Source organism: Eriocheir sinensis, chromosome 7 (assembly GCF_024679095.1).
Source record: "Eriocheir sinensis breed Jianghai 21 chromosome 7, ASM2467909v1, whole genome shotgun sequence".
NCBI classification, from domain to species: Eukaryota; Metazoa; Arthropoda; class Malacostraca; order Decapoda; family Varunidae; genus Eriocheir; species Eriocheir sinensis.
Window position 1 is genome coordinate 2,453,462 of NC_066515.1, and position 21,446 is coordinate 2,474,907.

The 21,446-nt window shown below is 41.5% G+C and overlaps 1 protein-coding gene across 2 annotated transcripts in view; it reads right to left on the bottom strand.

Annotated features, from left to right (window-relative positions):
* Positions 1–1,209: 1,209 nt before the first annotated feature.
* The window catches only part of LOC126992370 (uncharacterized), a 49,752-nt gene continuing 29,515 nt past the window's right edge, over positions 1,210–21,446 (bottom strand). Inside the window, exon 4 of one of the 2 annotated variants that reach the window (XM_050851203.1) lies at positions 1,210–2,058. In XM_050851203.1, coding sequence (XP_050707160.1) covers positions 2,055–2,058 — 4 coding nt within the window. In that variant the 3' untranslated portion in view covers positions 1,210–2,054. The remainder of the gene's footprint in view (positions 2,059–21,446) is intronic. The other variant, XM_050851198.1, reaches the window with a different exon arrangement.

A 21,446-nucleotide genomic window follows, 5' to 3' on the forward strand; every position in this document is an offset into this window, starting at 1 on the left:
AGAAGCCTTCCCAAATAACCACCAGGCTCAAGAAATCACCCATGGAAACCCTGACAACTTGTGGGAGGGTCTTTTGAAGTAGGTGTACCAAGGCTTCGAAGAGTTTGAGAAAATGGGACTGGGGCTCTCACAAGTTACTGGCAGGGAGGGAGGGAAAGCGGCACCTAGGGGGAGGAGGGTTGGCAGACTTGGCGTGATACGAAGTGAATGTAACACAAGGACACACAGCTATATAAGGAGACCCCAAGAGGCCCAGAAAGACAGACGGCCTACACATGGCAGCTCCTGAAGATGGGCTGTTCATAACGTCCCATCCATAAATACGTACCTGCAACCTTCATTTAAAGCTTTCAATTGTGTTTACCTCAACTACACGCCTGGTCAGTTTGTTCCACTCACCCACCAGCCTGTTCGTGAGCCGGTTCTTGCCTATTTCCTTCCTGAACCTGAATTTGTCTCACTCATACCCGTTGCTGCGTGTCCAATCATCTGTTTTTAATGTACGTACTTCATCTACATCGCTTTTGTTAATCCCTTTCAACCATTTCAAACCTCACCTAACTCACAATACAATACAATACAATACAATACGTGTGTGTGTGTGTGTGTGTGTGTGTGTGTGTCATAACGACTCTTCAAGGCGTACGCTCGAGGGTTGTTTCGGGGTGCTTGTCCCACTTCACAACCACCATCTCCATCCTAATAACGAGCCCCAACCATCAGCACTAATACACCAACACTTCAAGACCTCAACACCTCAATTCCAGCTGCTGTGTCGACCATGACGCTTCAACACCTCAACACCTTGACTGAAACAAGCCGGGCTTCATCGGAGGATATATATATATATATATATATATATATATATATATATATATATATATATATATATATATATATATATATATATATATATATATATATATATATATATATATATATATATATATATATATATATATATATATATATATATATATATATATATATATATATATATATATATATATATATATATATATATATATATATATATATATATATATATATATATATACAGCTCAAGGGTACAAAAAGAAAACAATAATAAAATATAAAAGGTTGCTACTGCTCGTCTATAAAGAATCTAAAGAGGTGGCGAAAGAGGTCAATTTCGGGAGGAGAGGTGTCCTGATACCCTTCTCTTGAAAGAGTTCAAGTCGAGGCAGGAGGAAATACAGAAGAAGGAAGATTGTTCCGGAGTTTACCAGCGTGAGGGATGAAAGAGTGAAGATGCTGGTTAACTCTTGCATAAGGGGTTTGGACAGTATAGGGATGAGCATGAGTAGAAAGTCGCATGCAGCGGGGCCGAGGGAGGGGGGGGAGGCATTGTTGTTGTTGTTGTTTGATAAATTTATTGCGCAATAGCGTCAGACAAGACAATTTTTAGCAAATGCATCGGGTTTAACTATAGACAATGGACACACACACACACACACACACACACACACACTAAAACAGAAAGCAAGTTGATGTAATATACAGATAAGTCAGAAAAATTTAGAGGGACTAGTGCCACGTAGGGCACATAACATTAGGAGAATCCACCAAAACGAGGGTGGCGCACCAGGATTGCGTCGAGGAAGTCGTGGTTCAGGAGGTGGCGGCAGACAGCATCCAACGGCTGTCCCTGGGGTAGCAAACCATGAACAGTGGGACAGGCCAGGCAGTAATGTTCAATGGTGTTCAACATCGGTGAGCGGCACAGGTGACATACCACAAATACAGGCTCCCCCTCCACCCTGACGACCTGCCACGGTGGACGGTAGCCCAGCTGCAGACGTGCGGAGACAACATTATATCTCCGGACCATGAGGCCCCGGCGTCGGTAGGAGTATTTGTGGCGGCAGACAGAGTCGTAGTGGTTGATGGTGACACTGTGAGGCCTCTCTGCATCCCTACGATGCCGTGCAGGAAGGAAGGCGGCGGAGCAGACTCTGGAGAGATGGCAGGGCAGGGAGAGGGGGCGTCCATCACCACGTGGAGGCAGACGGCACGCTTCCTTCACTACGCGGTCATCTGTGGCATTGTGATACAGACCCACGAGATGGCACCCATAAAAATTTGACACACAACTGACAATCATTCATTAACCCTCTGAGTACCGATGACGATACGGTATCGTCACCACTGGATGTTACCGCCAGTACGGGTGACGATACCACATCGTCACTGAGTTACCCTTACACTCGGTCTTATTTCGCGAAAAGTTTTGGTTCCCCGAAGACCAGCCGGGTATCACGTGATAGCTAGAGAGTTGGGCTAGCCTCTCCCAGGTTCTCGTGATCCTATGGGATACGCCACATAGTGAAAACAAAGGAAAAGTTCAGGACAGCTTACCACCCTCTGCCAAAAACAAAATGTTGCTTCCCATAATGGGTGACTTATACCCATCGTCATTTTATAATTTTCAAAACCGGTCTTATTTCTAAATATAATTGTTCCAGGATGATTAGCAGGGTATCACGTGATAACCAGATACTCTCTAGCTGCTCACAGACCACCATGCCCCCAGGCGAGATGCAGCTCACGCTTGAATAAAGGCAAGGGTCATGCTGCATATTCGAGCCCGTGTGGACAGATATGGGGCCCATATTTGCGTATCAGGGCTGGGATACGTTTTCAACAAGCAAGGATGGGCTTTATTCAATACACAAGTGGTAGGCAAACCTAATTATAGTTTGCCCTAAAACGGTCGTTGTCTGTGGTTTTGCTCGTCCGCCACACCACCGCCACTCACCAGTTTCCTGACCAGACAGCTGCGTACATACTGCCTCGCTGTTCTCTATGTGAGCCTAAACAAATTTTCTACATCATGGCTCGCAACCCCAAAGACATTCTTGACACCACTAGCAAGATCAAAGCTGTGCTCGATGGAGATATTAGTCATAGTGAGAGTGACAAAGAAGAAATTTCATCAACAGACACTGACTCGTTAGAGTCAAGAGTATCTCCCTAGTGCTGACGAGATTGAATACTCATAGCTGAGAAAGGCGAAGATGAAGAGTTCTTCAGGGACCTTTCTCAGTCCTCTACTGCTGACTTATACCGCTACAGAGGCAGGGGAGCCTCTGGTCGCAGAGTGCCGTGGAAGCATTCGCAAGTTCAAGAACTAAACGTGCTGCCGCCGCTCCATCGCCACGCCCAAAACGCAAGGCTGTGTTACCCTCGCCTGCTACCACGCCCGCATCTGTGCTGCATTCAACGCCTTTGCCCACGGGAGACACTGTGGATGCAGGCGAGAAGCTGACGCGGATGATGTGGAGAATAAGAGTGGATACAAGGCTCCACGTTTGCCGAGGAGGCGACTCACGCTACCCACACAAAAGACGCTGGAGGGTCAGCAGCAGTGATGATGACCTCCCACCACGCATCATTTTCCCTCCTCGCCGTCGTGTGATACTTGGGGACGAGCCCCCTTCGATCTCTGGTGTGCCTCAGCAGGAGTCGAGGAGCAGGTCGCCACTCAGCCCCTCTCAGCCCCCTGCCACTCCAGCCAGCCTTTCCTCAACCACGCCTCCCCCTTCTTCGCAAGATGTGCCGCCACCCACCTCTTCTGCTGGCGCGCCTGCACCTACTACCGTTCATGACCGGTGGTGACGATGCAGGGGTGAGACATGATGTTAGCCGAGGGGCTAAACGGTCACGCCCGCCATCCAGCCCCTCGGCGTTTGTGATAGACGGTGAAGGCACCTAGACTGATTAGGCGTCGCCACGCAGGCCGGTGGTGCCCCATCGAACCCAAGGGCGGCGCCCAAGACCCTACCCCAGACCTTTGCCAGGCCCCATTCGGGTCAACGAAAACTGACCTGACGACGTTGCAGCAGTACCACCTCGGCGTTACAACTTCACGCCAGCAAACCAGCCAGGCCCCACGTTTTCCTTGCCATCGAATCAAGAAAATTGTCAAGCTATATTTTCCGCAATTTTCACTGATACTCTTGCCCAGCTCGTGTGCACTGCCACCAACAGATATAATGGGTATCGAAGGGTGGCAAGGTTGACCACCCACGCCTCTCTACAACGGCTTCGCTCCAGTTACCCCTGACCAGCTGTACGTTTTCCTGGCCATAGTCATCCTAATGGGGACAATAAAAAAACTCCATCCACAAGTACTGGTCCACAGACCTCTCACCGCCACCCCAGGCTTCAATCGTGTCATGGGGCAACAGGTTCCAGGCAATCCTCGGCAACTTGCACTTCATCGACAGCCTGCTTTCCCACACCTGCAACCAGGACAAGTCAAGGCGGATAAAGACCCATAGAACGAATAATAAGACCTGTGAGCGACTACCTGAGGGAGAAGATCCAGCAGGTTTCAATCCTCACCGAAGTTGGTGATTGATGAGAGTCTGTGCCTGTGGAGGGGCAACATTGGCATCCGCCAACACATACCCAGCAAGCCACCGTTATGGGTTGAAAACTTCGTCATGTGTGACTGCAAGTCTGGCTATGTCCAGGATGTGCTGTTGTACATGGGCAGCAAGACAGAGCTCGAGCCTGCCCCTGCCGACATCCTAATAGCTGGTGCTGTGGTGTGCACTTTGATGAAGCCGTACCTGAACGAGGGCCGCATCTTGTACACCGATAACTGGTACACGAGCCCCAGCTTGTGTGCATACCTTGGCAGCGTCAACACTGGCTCATGCGGCACCGTCAGGAGGAACAGGAAGCACCTGCCGCCCTCGCCATCCGCGAGAGAGGCAGACAGCAAAATTTACAAGCACGCTAACGGCATGCTCCTCCTGTCGTGGATGGACAACAAGGAGGTAAATGTCCTCTCCACGGTCCATGAACCTGTCCAGGAACTAGCCCGACGACGTCAGCGTGGTACCGGTGTTACACGCCATAGTGTCCTCCCCCGCCTAAATGTCCTCCCCCCCGTCGGGTCCCCGGTGTCGGAGCGAACATAAACAAACAAAGGCCAGCTGATAGCAGTCTCACGCCAGAGTGTCCACCACAACAATGGCTTCGGATCTCCGCGACAGGATTTTCCATTTTAATGAGAATTTAGTCCCGCTTAAGCAACTAATTCTTAACAACCAGTATCCACCAGGCTTGACTGGAAATCAAAGGAGAATTTTGAGAAGACAGAGGGAACATCACATGATAAAAGGTGAGTACTGATCGAGTGAAAATAGTTTATTGTTTCGGGGAAACAACAAAGGGGTACTCTTGCATTTAATAAACTCTGGTTTGTTGAAAAAGCCAGTCAGCCTGAATAGCACCCGTGAAAGTGGCAGCCACAAGCTGAGCAATACAGTGGTTTGTGTTTTATGGTTCCAGGGCTGAAGGTCAGGCTCAGGCTAGGCAGCACATACCCAGTCTTGCCCCCCCACATAATTATCAGAATTTATCTACCATCCCTTAAGGAAATCCCCTTCATTAAGAACTATGAAAGGAAAAGAAGGCCCAAGCATTAAGGAAATGGCCATAAGTGTCTAGGAAGTGCTGTGGCTGCAATAAAAACAGAACACTACAAAGATGGCCACCCATGATGTGAACAAGGCACCCAAGGCAGGCCAGCTATAAAAGCTGCCAGTCAAGTGGGCAAATTACCCTTACTTTCCCCTTAAAATTACCCTGTTTGTTTTTAAAATTACTCTAGTTTGCCATCTGTTTTATACATAAACACACACACACACACACTATATAATTATATATATATATATCTATATATATATATAGATAGATATAAATATATAGATATATATATATATATATATATATATATATATATATATATATATATATATATATATAATACGTATATATATATATATGGTCAAAATGTAATATTCATACTCATCAGTGTGTACTGCTGTGTAGAGTTGTTGGTAAACCATGTCATGCCTGAGAATATAAATTAAAGTGTTTGGTGACTATATTAAGAAAATTACATTAAAAGAATCCTGATGGATCCTAGCATCATGACTCATGAGGACTGACTTCAGTTTGTGAGTATGTAGTACTATGTTATATTCAATGTGCCGTTGATAGGTCGGGTGCGCTCTCTCTCTCTCTCTCTCTCTCTCTCTCTCTCTCTCTCTCTCTCTCTCTCTCCTAAATAGCTAGATTTCAGAGGGTTTTGCAGTCTGTGGTGAAATTACTTTCCAGAAATCTGTCTTTGTCTATGCTTTCTACCCCATTACTCCTGATAGTGTTCAGATTACCCAAAAAACAGGGTAATTGATTTCCCTTGCACCTGGCAGCACATGATGTTTGGCAGTGTTACGCAGATTATGACACCCTTCTGGGTTAGTGAGAATGAAGAATGTATGCAATCTGCAACGGTTGCAGGACCATCAGTGGCACACACAACACTGCAAACGCTAATCTCCATGGGAACCATAAAATAGTGGAAGAGATACATGGTCAAGGGGAGGAGACTAGAGGCCAGTAGACAAAGACACTCCTTCACCCTAAAAGGCACACAATTTCCTGAAGCCAGAACAACAGAGGCAGAGGTGTTGAGCTACCAAGTGGGAGAGAAAAGAAGAAGTCATTTTTGAAGGACCTGTAATTATACCATAAAAAAAGACTGTACATTTGGCATTAAAATGGAATCAGCTGTCCTATGAACACTCAAAATTGCTACATGCCCAAAGCTCCTCACACTTGGCTTGGATAAACAGATACACAATGCAAGACAAGGAAGCATTAAAGATTTGCACCAATTTGAAAATTTGTTGAGTTTGAATTAATATAACAGTTTCTTGTCAAAATCACATTCTATATTACTGAAATAATAGGCCTGGCTTAAAGCGATGGTCAGGGCTGCCACCAGGGTGCCTCGCCATAACTGTTATTTTGTCCTTCAACTGCTGTGCTAAATCCCCTCACTCACAGAATTTTCTAATGAAGAAACAGTAAATTTAAAATTAAATCAAATCTAACCTAACTAATCTCCTAACTTAAGGCTTATGTCTTAACCCCCTTTGAAAATTAAGAAATTTATATCATTGTTATTTCTAAATTTTTCAACCTAGTTCAACTGTGAAAATGTTGAGATCTATTCAATGAAACGGTTAAGTTTGATTGTTTCATGGATGCTGTAAAGCAGTATATAATACCAATACTTTTACATGTGGTAAAGTTATCCTTTTGTTACAGAGAACCAGCTGTATCGCAAGAGAAGAAACAAAATGGGTTCAGATTCCTTCAACACTGGGAGAAGTGATGGATATTCTGTTTTTTATCATGTCACAAGTGGCTGTCATGTTGAAAGTTGATAAACCAAGTCCAGGATTTCTGACCATTATTACTGGCTTGGTAAGTGTCAAGGACGTCATTGCATATGTAAGTAAATAACACCTTCAGGTAAAAGTTTTATTGCACTTTATCTGTGTATATTTTAGTTATTAGTTGTATTTTTTGAAGTCCACAAAAGTGAAGGTTCAGATCATAGGTTTAGGAATTAACAAATTCACACTCAGAATATAAAATATGTAGTATATTACTGAAATGCATACTGTACTATCTGTTTTCTCTTTAATAATGCTAATATCTCTTTCTATTTTTTATTGATATTTCCACGCTGACTTACTCTTCTGAACTTGCTAACTGCATGCCTCACCCTCCCGCAGCCCCAGCTGCACGCACTCTTTCTACCATGCTCATCCCTATTCTGTCCAAACCCTTTTATGTAAGAGTTAACCAGCATCTCCACTCTTTCATCCCTCATGCTGGTAAACTCTGAACAATCTTTTTATCTGTATTTTCTGCCTATGACTTGCACTCTTTCAAGAGGAGGATATCAGGACTTTCTCCTCCCGAAATTGACCGGGATTTGGATATATCTATCAATTCTTTTTTGGGGAGCAGCTTAAAAGCTGGCTTTTTTTCATTATTTTTTTTTTGTGCCCTTGTGCTGATTCATATGTTTAAAAAAAAAAAAAAAAATCCACCAAGACAGTATATAATAATTTTGTCTGCCTTCTGTTTAAAGTCAGCAACACAACACAAGGTGATAGTGTTATTTCCATTTAATACTTGATATTAGCAACACATCAAAAATAATTATGCCAATAGCTACAATTTTTACAGAATCAGATAGAAGCAATAATAACCTCCTGCCTACCTTTCAGGTTTACTACATCCTTTCTTACTTTTTTCAGATATCAACTTGTACAACTTGCCAGACTTTTGAGGTTGTAAAGACACAAGCTCCCACACTTAAACAAATTAAGGTGTCTCAAACTCATGGAAGTCGTGAGGCATGGATCTTATTGGTAAGTGTTTTGGTGTATTTATCGCCTCTACATCAATGGACAGCTATATTAATAATGTTTAGTCCATTTCTTTCATGCGTTTTTGTTGGTGGACAGACGGAATGAAACAGATTATAGTTAGTTGCTGTCAAATTAACACACACACATATTTATACATGTGTGCAGTATCTGTCATAATGTTGTTTAAGACTGAAGATTTTGATATTTTTATCAATGTACTTGAAGCTGATGATTGTCAAAATTTAGTATAATTGTTAGTGTCATCACTATTTGTCAAACTACATTAGTGTAGCATATTAATTGTCCATTATGTAAATTCCAGCTATTGTCACATGGATTTCCATGCTTGTTTTCAATTACCATAATTTCTGAGCAATAAGTTATTAGATCTAGTGGAATATATATATATAGATACATATATATATATACATCTATATAGATAAATATATATATATATATATATATATATATATATATAAAAATATATATACAGACAGATATATATATATATATATATATATATATATTATTGTATTCTGTTTTAACTGTAATATTGCAGTGTTCTTCCTTAGTTACATCTGTTGCTTTGGTTTCTTAGCTTCACCTTTTGCTCCTTTAAGCACCTGAACACAGCTTGGCATTCATAAAATCTACTGGTGGTAAGGTATGATATACTATGACTTCTTTAGATAGTCACTTTGAAAGGTTGTCCATACTTAATAGGCCTCACCAATTTTTCAGTTCGGTTAAATCAGGAAATTTTGAACTTATGATAATGGTTGTGCACTATTTTGTACCTCCCATACTGTAACCAAGTAGGGGGGAAGGAACACCACCTCCTTACTGTCAGCTGAAGGAGAGGACATTCATGTCCCCTGATCCCTGTCACACATTCATTTGCTGCCGTGCAGTCCTGCCACAACAGTAGTTGTCACCCCGCCATGACTTCTTGTGGAAAGTTTAATATTTTCTTTAGTGTTTAGTGTAGCGTGAACGGATTACTCAACCCATGGCTATAAGCTACATAAATGTGTTAGGATGATTAACACATATATAAATAATCTTACGGTTTGTTGAAAATTACTCGATCATTGACAGTTTCTACAATGTGTGCAATATTTTACATGCAATGCCTCATACTTTCAGATCAACAATGACTTCTGCCAGCAAATGGGAATAAAAGGTGTGTCTCAGTGCTTATCATCCCCAGACCAATGGTTAGTTTGGCTTAATTATACAGTATACTTTGAAGCACGATTCATCAATTAACTCAACTTTGGAACCAGCTATTATTAGCTTAATTTTTATCTGGCACTGCTTAGGAATCATTTAGTAAAAGTTTTGTTAACAGCTTTCCTCTAATAAAGTGGTGGTGCTTATCATCCAGGGCATAACAGTTCACTTACTATTTACCAAGTATTATCAATTTAATGACGAGATTTTCTGTTCTCTTTTCCTATTACTCTCGCACGTCCTCTGCGTGTATCAAATCACACGAGAGACTAATCACAAGGAGAGAGTATTCGCCGGCTGCCTGGGATTGAACCTGTGACGAGAGTGTCGGGAGAGCCACTCCTTACCGAGTTGGTTATGGGAGGATGTTCATCAGGCATAGTCACTGCAGTACATAAACAGCTTTGTTTGGTCTAAAGTACTACTATTCTTGTGCTTTTCTTGCCTTGGAATGTCATGCAGATCAGGTCCCCATTAGAGTATGGGCACTGTAAAGGAACTGCACAGCAAACAGTCTCAGGTGTAGCAGATTTATTTTCACTGAGCTTCTATAACAGTGGGATTATAAAACAGTAATGTTGCTGTGATAGTGATATGGCAGATCAGTTTGAACACATTTCCTGATATCATATGAGTTGAGTTATGTGGCTTTTATTTGGTTCTTAAGATTGGTATCCATTTCTAGGTTTGGTGGAAAGAGTAAACGGTATGGTGAAACGCCGAGTAAGCAAGCTGTTGGTTGACCGTGGCAAAAACTGGGACGAGAGTCTGCATGACATCATTTTCTCAATAAACGCTCAGCCACAGTCAGCTACGAAGTACACACCATTTTTCCTAATGTTTGGTCGGGAAGCCCACACACTTTTGGAGGTCAGTATAAACATTGTTTTTGGTGCATGTAATGCCTAAAAGTAACAGTTATTGGTGTGCATCACATTTTTAGTCAGAGAGGGAATATGCAGAAAACACTATATGATTCATGTGCTTTCAAAAACCGTAATGATAAAAATCAACAGAATTATTTTTAGCACTACTGAATAAACTTATGGGGACGTTTGCATTGTCCAACTATATGTAGCTTGTGTAATACGTATTTCATGATGACCAGTATGTCTTATTGATTATGTAGTTCATGTAAATTTGCCTTCCCTCAGATCAAAGGTGTGGACTCTGACACTGACATCATAGAAGATGGCAAGCTTGAGGAATTACTACATGTATGACTTCTTTAGATAGTCACTTTGAAAGGTTGCACTATTTTGTACCTCCCATACTGTAACCAAGTAGGGAAGGAACACCACCTCCTTACTGTCAGCTGAAGGAGAGGACATTCATGTCCCCTGATCCCTGTCCACACATTCATTTGCTGCCGTGCAGTCCTGCCACAACAGTAGTTGTCACCCGCCATGACTTCTTGTGGAAAGTTTAATATTTTCTTTAGTGTTTAGTGTAGCCTGAACGGATCACTAAACCCATGGCTATAAGCTACATAAATGTGTTAGGATGATTAAAACATATATAATTAATCTTACTGTTTGTTGAAAATTACTAGATCATTGACAGTTTCTACAATGTGTGCAATATTTTTACATGCAATGCCTCATACTTTCAGATCAACAATGACTTCTGCCAGCAAATGGAATAAAAAGGTGTGTCTCAGCGCTTATCATCCCCAGACCAATGGTTAGTTTGGCTTAATTATACAGTATACTTTGAAGCAGGATGCTTCAATTAGTGCTAACAGGAACCAACTTTATTAGCTTAAGTTTTATCTGGCACTGCTTAGGGAATCATTTAGTAAAAGTTTTGTTAACAGCTTTCCTCTAATAAAGTGGTGGTGCTTATCATCCAGGGCATAACAGTTCACTTACTATTTACCAAGTATTATCACTTTAATGACGAGATTTTCTGTTCTCTTTCCTATTACTCTACTTACGTCCTCTGCGTGTATCAAATCCTACGAGAGACTAATCACAAGGAGAGAGTATTCGCGGCTGCCTGGGATTGAACCTGTGGCGAGTGTCGGGAGAGCCACTCCTTACCGAGTTGGTTATGGGAGGATGGTCATCAGGCATAGTCACTGCAGTACATAAACAGCTTTGTTTGGTCTAAAGTACTACTATTCTTGTGCTTTTCTCGCCTTGGAATGTCATGCAGATCAGGTCCCCATTAGAGTATGGGCACTGTAAAGGAACTGCACAGCAAACAGTCTCAGGTGTAGCAGATTTATTTTCACTGAGCTTCTATAACAGTGGGATTATAAAACAGTAATGTTGCTGTGATAGTGATATGGCAGATCAGTTTGAACACATTTCCTGATATCATATGAGTTGAGTTATGTGGCTTTTATTTGGTTCTTAAGATTGGTATCCATTTCTAGGTTTGGTGGAAAGAGTAAACGGTATGGTGAACGCCGAGTAAGCAAGCTGTTGGTTGACCGTGGCAAAAACTGGGACGAGAGTCTGCATGACATCATTTTCTCAATAAGCGCTCAGCCAGCCACAGTCATTCTGAAGTACACCATTTTTCTAATGTTTGGTCGGGAAGCCCACACACTTTTGGAGGTCAGTATAAACATTGTTTTGGTGCATGTCATGCCTAAAGTAACAGTTATTGGTGTGCATCACATTTTTAGTCAGAGAGGAATATGCAGAAAACACTATATGATTCATGTGCTTTCAAAACCGTAATGATAAAAATCAACAGAATTATTTTAGCACTACTGAATAAACTTATAGGGACGTTTGCATTGTCCAACTATATGTAGCTTGTGTAATATTTCATGATGACCAGTATGTCTTATTGATTATGTAGTACATGTAAATATGCCTTCCCTCAGATCAAAGGTGTGGACTCTGAAACTGACATCATAGAAGATGGCAAGCTTGAGGAATTTGTAGAAGACCATGCAACCACCTACGAAAAGGCATATGAAAAGGTGAGTCTTGACTTTACTTATAATAGTCTCTTTTGAATGGAAATTACAATTTGTAGCATGTATTACTTGCTGACGTAATGTAATTGTATTTTGGTAGTACATTATTACATGGATTTGTAGTAATTTCCATATATTGGTTTTACTCTTTTTTAATAAGTATTAAATTTATAGGCTCAGATCAATAAACAAAGCACATGCCAAGGCAAAAAGGCATCAAAAGAAAAAAAATCCAAGGGGTCAAAAGCTTTGCACTGCATGTGGGCCAGCTTGTGCTGAAACAGGCAAGACAGCATGTTGCAAAGGTGGACAGTGTGATCCACTGTGGACTGGCCCATTGGGTGAGAGTGTGACATTTTTGCTAATCTATGAATGGCATTTGAATATGTAATTTAGTTTTACTAATCCAGTAAGATGTGATCCACTTTGGAGTGGGTAAGAGAAATTTGTAGTTTATATATGAATGGCTTTTGAATATAATGTTATACTAATTGACAACAACACACTATTGCAAATTTGCCTCCACAACTTCCATAAAACATAGTTGACAGTTGACTACATTTAAGCATGGTACCTCTAGTCTGTGTGCTGGTAGATTGCATATCTTTCCTGTTGTCTTTTATGGGCCGGTTTCAGGTCAGTAGTGATTGTGTTTCCTCATGTAACTCTGTTGTGATGTATGCATTTTTTAGTTGATGCTTCTCTCATGTATGAACTTTTCCCTCTTTCTAGTAGTGTTGAGGCAGAGCCTTGAGCCTCCATCAACTGTCTTTACAGAGAGGTAACAACAGGCTGCAGCGTTGTAGGAATTCAGCAGTGGCATGATTAGGGAGACACCAACTCTGCTGCCCAATGGAGCCTCGCCCAACTCTGGCTACAGCATGGAGGCACTCGCCCAGCTGTGGGGTCCAGCCATTAATTGAGATCAACAGAACCTTTCTCAACTGTTTCCATTGTCTCCACAAAATAATATTAATTATCTTTCTTAACCCTTTCATTGCTAAGCGCTCACAATGAGACTCCCCTCAGGCGCGTTCTGGCGAGCTTTAGCACCACCAGCAAGTGACGCTAGTGCCGCTCTTTTAACCTTTTGTATAAAAAACTATTTATCACAGCTAAAACAAAACACCATTGGAAAGAGGAGGCCAAGATTTATAATATTCGGTAATGTAAGCCTCTCCTGCGAAAATACAGGCACGTTCAGGGGTGTTTCCTGTGAAGTACATTTATGTGCGTGTGACGGTCAGCCGCAAGGCAACTACTGTAGATCTCTTGATGATGGGTGCTGGCAAGGGAGTATTGCCAACTGCAAACTTTACAACTATTTGGTCAAAATATGAGTCAAGTGATAGGTGAAGCTGTGCAAAAATGTCACTATATTGGGCAAGAATATCCACCACTTGCTCATCCGTAGATTTTCTGTGCTTGGCTGACATGATTTTCCACCAAATTTAGTGAAGAACCCACTCTATTGGCAATCGGACCTGTGTTATGAGAATTAGTTATGGAACACTCACATGTGGGAGATTTGAGTGCAGCTGGAGCTCACAGCGAGTGTTTAGCGCCACCAGCAAATACGCCTAATGCCCACTGCAAACATTTATCAATGAAAGGGTTACTAAAATTTCATTGCAGATTTATTTATTCTTAATGAAATATTGGCTTCTCCATTTCCTTCCCTCATACTCTCTCTTCACATATTCTTTTTTTTTTATGAAATATTGGCTTCTCCATTTCCTTCCCTCATACTCTCTCTTCACATATTCTTTTTTTGTAATGAAATATTGGCTTCACCATTTCCTTCCCTCATACTCTCTCTTCACATATTATTTTTTTTTTTTAATGAAATATTGGCTTCACCATTTCCTTCCCTCATACTCTCTCTTCACATATTCTTTTTTTTTTAATGAAATATTGGCTTCACCATTTCCTTCCCTCATACTCTCTTCACATATTCTTTTTTTTTTTAATGAAATATTGGCTTCTCCATTTCCTTCCCTCATACTCTCTCTTCACATATTCTTTTTTTTTTTTTTGTAATGAAATATTGGCTTCACCATTTCCTTCCCTCATACTCTCTCTTCACATATTCTTTTTTTTTTTAATTAAATATTTGATTCACCATTTCATTCCCTCATACTCCCTCTTCAAATTTTCTTTTTTTTTTTTTTAATGAAATATTGGCTTCTCCATTTCCTTCCCTCATACTCTCTCTTCACATATTCATTCTCACAGGTCCACACCATCTCAGTGCCCCATGCTTCACCCACTCCACAATCCACTTTTTCACTGTCACACCGATACCAAACTGCTTATGCATGCTTTCACTACTTTCTCCATCTCATCCGGACACACATGTTTTGATGGGGCTACCCTATGTTATATTATAATAGTGATGCAACTTAAGGTAATGAATGTTTATATTTGCAGGATTTTGGAAATAACAGAAAGGGACACAGTAAAGCTGGCTCACGTCAAGATTGGACACGATGATGTTCCCCTGGCACGGATGGTGGCTTACGATCAGCTTAAGCCTGTAAAGTTCGGTGCTCTTCACAGGCCCTCAGAAGAGCTGCCAGCAGGCAGTTCTACTGATACAGACCCTGAACTACACCTCAATGAGGAATTATACCAAAAAAGACAAGGCCTTTCCATCCCTGTGTCAGTTACTGCCCCTCCTAAGCCAGGGGACACAAGGCATCCAGACAGGGAGGAAGACGTCATTCTGATCGGAACCAGGGCCAAGGCTGAAAGAGAAGCCGTGTGTCTGCCCCCTGTGCCAGCCAGTCGCCAAGATCCACAAATGGAGGTAATGATTCAGATTCTTGAAGAGAGAAGGTGGCTCACTGATGACCACATGAATCATTGCCAGGCCCTCCTCAAACATCAGTTTCCCGAGGTTGATGGCCTCCAAAGCTGTGCAATATTTGAGGCGGTGGAGCATATTCGTGTTGGTACCCCTAGGGGGAAGTTTGTTCAAATTCTTAATCTCAGCAGTAATCACTGGTAAGTAATATTCACAATTGTCAAAAAGGTAAAGTAAAAATCTATGACTCCATGTTCACAAGTCCGTAAGTCCCACCGCCAAAAAATCATTGAACAGCTTGGGTGGATGCTACACACCTCTAGCGATGCCATAACAATGGAATGGCGTGATGTACAGCGTCAGAGGGGCGGTGATGCATTAGACTTGTATGCCATTGCTAATGCTTATGCACTCTGTGCAAATATCAGACCTGAGGAGTGTGCATGGGATCAAGATAGTTTGTACGACTGGCTGGTTGGATGCCTTCAAGCCGGAGAACTGTCTCAACCCCCTGTAACAGTACCCCAAAGGAACAATAAGGGTACTGTTCGCACTGAGGTGGAAACAGTCTTATGTAAATGCCGTTTGCCAAACAATGAGACCCATCCATGATTGCCTGTGATAACTGCAGCGTGGTATCACTTCAGCTGCGGAGTGTCAGAAGCTAACAGCCAGACATTCCACTGCAGCAACTGCAGGTAACTTCTTTTCAGATGCTATTTGAAAGTACCTAGAAAGAATAGGAAGCTGTTTGCTGCATTCATGGACATAGAGATGGCATATGAAAGGGAAGGGTTAATGGAGTAACATCCCATAAACCCTTCCTGTCAACCTTGTCATATACCATCTCTAGGTCATGAATGCAGCAAACAGCTTCCTATGCTTCTCTAGGTACTTTTCAAATAGCATTTTCAGTAAAAGAAAATAATCTACACAACCTCTTCCTTTCCTAAAAACACCTTGGTGTAGATTTGCTCTAACCTCTCAATGTTTCTGTGTGTGATAATGCCGACCGTGGAGCAGTATTCAAGCATTGATCTCACAAGTGTGATATACTACTACTAGTTGTATAAGTGTTTTTTTATACAGTTATGTTGATTACACTTAAGGATCCAAAAGTGTTCAGTTGGCTGTGGCACTGATGTGTTCTGTGTGAGTGTTGAATTTTAAGTTAATGGAGAATTGAACTCTGAGGTATTTGTGTGTGTACAATTCACATGAGCATTTGGGTTGTAAGGCCATGTTGTGAGTCAGAAACAATGTTGTTTGTGTCAAGCAGATTTCATTATGTGTTTGTGTATTGTGTTCAAAGTTCCACATGGAATCAGTGTTAGTGAAATGGGGCAATAATTGGCTGTGTCAGTCCAGTCACCTGTCTCAAATAAAGGGTTGATGTTTGTCAGAAGCCAGTCAAAGTAATGATGAGGATGATATATATTGGATCAAGGAGTCCCTGGAGGACGGGGCTAAGGATTTAAGAATGAAGGCAAGGATGTTGTCGGGCCCAGTGAATTTACTTGTCAAGTCCTTCTGTAATGCCAGGATTCCCCCTCTCCTCCCCATACTGTTAATGGTAATGTTGAGGGGGGCTGTTGGAAGAAGGGGCTGTGTGGCATGGTTGGTGTCTGGTAGTGTTCTTGGGTGCACACTAATTGGACCGGTGTTGTGGGCTGGTTACTACTGTGAGATTGTTGTCTTTCTGTGATATAATAGTGTTGGTAGCATATTTGCATGCCCTAAAGAATTTGAAAAATGTTTATGTTGTTACTTAAATTGTCTGCGAGGAAGGTTGCTATGTGTTTGTGTTCGGCAAATTTTATGTTTTTGTTAAGTGTTTTTTGGGGGGCCATCTAATTATCTGTTGTGTTGTATGTCTGTATCTGTAGCTTTTTTATTATTATAATTAGTAGTAGTAGTAGTAGTAGTAGTAGTAGTAGTAGTAGATAGTAAATTAATACACAATTGTGTAAATAACTATATGTAATTTACCAAATATATATTTATGCAAGAAATTTTGGAGCCTTCTTTGACCCTTAAATTAATTATGGATGGTTGTTAGACTACCAAAGGAATATCTTGTAACATGAAGAACTAGAGAACTAGAGAGCATGAAGAACTGGGGTCTTCCTTAAGCCCTTGGGAGGGAAGGAAGGGGAAAAACGTGTACCAAGGTAAGTAAGATCTTGCAGCATGAACTGGGGTCTTCCTCCGAGTGCTTGGGAGGGGAAGAAGGGCACAGACCTGTTACCAAGGTAAGGAATCAAAATCATGCTATATGAAGAACTGAGGACTTCCTCAGAGCCCTTGGGAGGGGAGGAATTATGTGAAAATATGTACCAGGGGGGATCTTATAACAAATGATGTCCTTAGAAGAGAAGAAAATATAAATGGATAGCTCTCTGGGACCTATTACATTCTTAAATAGCCATTTTTCCAGCAAGATACTTGATTCCTGTAGACAATCAAACCTCACCCATAGCACAGTGTACCGCAATGTAATTCTGATAACCTGAGTTGTTATACAGAAGGGTCATATGTAGTAGACCCCACATAATTATAAGAGAAAGCAATCTGCTTTGGGGGGGGGGGTAAGCTATTTATATAGCACCACCCCTCACTTTTTTTTAGATCATCTTCAAAATTCCCTTAAAGGGCTTATATAAAGAAAAAGAAAAAGCACATATGCATGGCATGCTCAATTCGCTCACCCCCCCCCACACACACACACAAAAAAAAGGGTCTCATAGGCTATGCATATCGACATTTTTTTTACTATAGCAAAAGGCTATTTGCCGTTAATTTACTGATAAATCACTGTCATGAAGGCTATTTATTGTCCCTTCACTTCATTTATACAAAGCAGAGCGTTGTAATGTATTCACTGATGTTTTCCTATGAAAGAATATAACAATATGCCCTTCCGTGCTGGAAAATAATGGGAGGACATTTAGGAATTTGAGGACGCGGCGGAACACGATACCGTAAGCCTTAATGTCCTCCCTTTTGTTTGTAAACAAAGGGGGACATTTAGGCGGGGGAGGACACTGTGGCGTGTGACACCGGCATACGTCTGCAGAAACCACAAGCCATCAATGACTACAACGTCAATATGCGGCTTGTGGACAAGAAGGACCAGGTCGTTGCATCAGCTGAGTGTGCACGAAAGACCATGAGGTGGTATAAAAAGTTTTTCTTCCACCTCCTCGACCTGGTTCTGTACAACAGCAACATCGTGTACAAGGAACTGACGGGCAAAGTAGAGCATCGTGAGGAGTTTTGTACTGAGCTGGCAAGGGAGCTCATCATTGACTTCAAAAGGCAGCCCATTCAACGAGCGCCCTTCGGCAGGATACAAGACCCAACGAGGGCCAGACTCAATGAGCGACACTTCATCGCCCTCATCCCCCCAACCGAGTTGAAGCCCAAACCCTACCGAAGGTGCCACGTCTGCAGCCACACGACACGGGCCCCAAGAAAGCGCTCTGACACCCGCTACTACTGCAGACACTGCAACGTAGGGCTGTGCATTAGGGTGGAGCGTTTTTTAACTTTTTTTGAAATTCATTTGTGGCTAGTGTGGAAAAGGTGCCAAATGGTGAGAAAAAAATGGTGTTAAAAGCATTTTTCTCTAGGACAGTATCTTCTGTCCCCGCCATCTCATCAAAGTTGGAGAAATAAGAGTCTAAAATGGGTAAACTTCACATAATACCCCATTTTTACAACTTATTATGAAATGCTTGTGGCTAGTGTGCAATATTGTTTTCGAGTTGCATATTAATAGCATACTAAATATGGAAGCTGTACAAATATATCTTCTGTCCCCGCAACGTGCTTGAAATATTGAAAATTTCGATTTTTTTGAGACAAATTTTAAAAAATTCCCAAAAATCAAATACAAAGAAACTTTCATATGGCTAGTTCTTAAGTTGTTTTACAACACTTATACTTTATCTGTGTAAAATTTCATCGAGATCAGTTAATATCTTCTGTTCCCGCCACGTCACTTTTAAATATTAAGTAATTATATTTATTTATGCAAGGAAAAACTTAATAAACCGCTAAAATCTACAAGATAAATAAACAAAGGATCACTTTAGCGGCATTACACACACACAGTTACTAGCCTCCCTCATTGGATTGGTTAATAGTGGGGCGGGGGGGGTGTCTCATAGCTGTTGCCGCTCATGTGATTACAGGCTCACAGCAGCCTGTGGGCAGTCAGGGTAGCGCGCCACGTTAGTTGCCCAGTAGAGCTCAGAGGGAGAGACGTGTGAAGCCATGAGCTCTCTACAGAATCTGAGACAAGCATTTACTTGCCTGTTTTGGGAATCCTTGTCAGCTCAGTAAGAGATGCCTCCCAACTTACGGAGATGTCATGAAAGCATGTTTGTGGGAGAGAGTACAGTTGAAAACAACAAAAAAGCAACCACTTTGGGATGACATTGCCAATTCTGTCAACGAACAGTTACTAGATATTTGGAAGTCTGCTTCTGTACCAACTCTTTCTTCAAGGCGTGTTCGTGCAATGTTAGATAACTACCACACCAAGTACAACAGTTTGATGAAGGATTACTCCTCCAAGAGGAAAGACAAACCGAGCTTCATAAATAAAGTAACAGTATTCAAAGAAGACAGTTTAAAACTTTTTGACATTGCAGCCTGTAAATGTGCGATAAACAACTGCTCATGTGATGCAGCTAGAAAGGTTCCACAGCGAGAAGCAAAATTTCTAAACGATCAAAGGACCAACAGAAAAATGGCTATTGGAGCTATTGACAAAGCAACCACGCAAAAACTGACAAAGCAATTACTGAGGAAAGAAAAAAGAGGTCAAGTCAAAGCAGGTCCATCTCACTCTGAACCATCAATGAGTGGTGCTGCAACTCTTGCTTCGTTTTCAGATTCAGATGCTACATCTACAACTGATGAATGTGATGATAACTCTGAAATTGAATATAGAAGAGACAAAACTCCAAGTAGCACTAATTTCTTGAGGCTACCATCTGTTGCATTAGCTTGTGACAGGTCACGAGTTTCAGACAGAACTGCAGCAAGTATAGTTAGTGCTACTTTAAAAGATATTGGAATAATATCTCCTGAAGATGCCTCCAAAATTGTTGACCGAAGTAAAATTCGTCGAGCTCGAGGTAAGAAGAGAGTTGAAACAAAACAACATGATGAGACTGATCAAAAAAATGTTGTTAGCATATTCTTTGATGGACGAAAAGATAGAACTCTCTCGAAGGTTAAAAAAGGGAATAAGACTGCTAAAGAAGTAATAACTGAAGAACATATAACTTGTGTCAAGGAGCCTGACTCTGAATACCTTGGTCACATAGTTGTGTCATCTGGAAAATCGCATGCAATTGCGTCAGGAATTACTGATTTTCTGAATCACAAAAACATTAATACTTCTGAACTTCAGGCAGTTGGTTGTGATGGCACTGCAGTAAATACTGGCAGAAAGAATGGTGTAATTTCTCTTCTAGAACAACAACTTGGAAGACCGTTACAATGGTTTGTGTGTCAACTGCATGGTAACGAATTGCCACTGAGGCATCTGATTACAAAATTAGATGGGCCTACAACAGGACCCAGAGGCTTTAGTGGTACAATTGGAAAACAACTGTCTAACTGTGAGAATCTGCCTATTATTGACTTTGAACCCATCCAGGCAGAAGAGATCAACATTGAAGTTGACCTTTCAGATTTAAGCACTGATCAGAAGTATTTGCTTGAAGCATATAGAGCAGTTTCCTCTGGTGTTTGTGGAGAATCCTTAATGAATCGCAATCCAGGTAAAATTGCGCATTCACGTTGGATCACTACAGCGAATAGAATTCTTCGCTTGTACATGACAGCAGAAAATCCCACAGAAAATTTGATAGCAATAGTAAAATACATAATGGAAGTTTATGCACCAATGTGGTTCAAAATTAAATGCGAGCCATCAGTTATTTTTGGAGCCAAACACCTTCATGATACTGTTAGAAGAGCTGCAATGTTGGATGCAAATATTCAAGCAATAGTTAATCCAGTTATTCAGAGAAATGCGTACTTTGGCCATCCAGAAAACATCTTACTTTCTATGATAAACGACGACCAAAAGCATATCAGAGAGTTGGGATGGAGAAGAATTTTGAAGGCTCGAACATTAGCCAGATCAGCAATCAGAAGTTTTGAAATTCCTGAGTTAAATTTC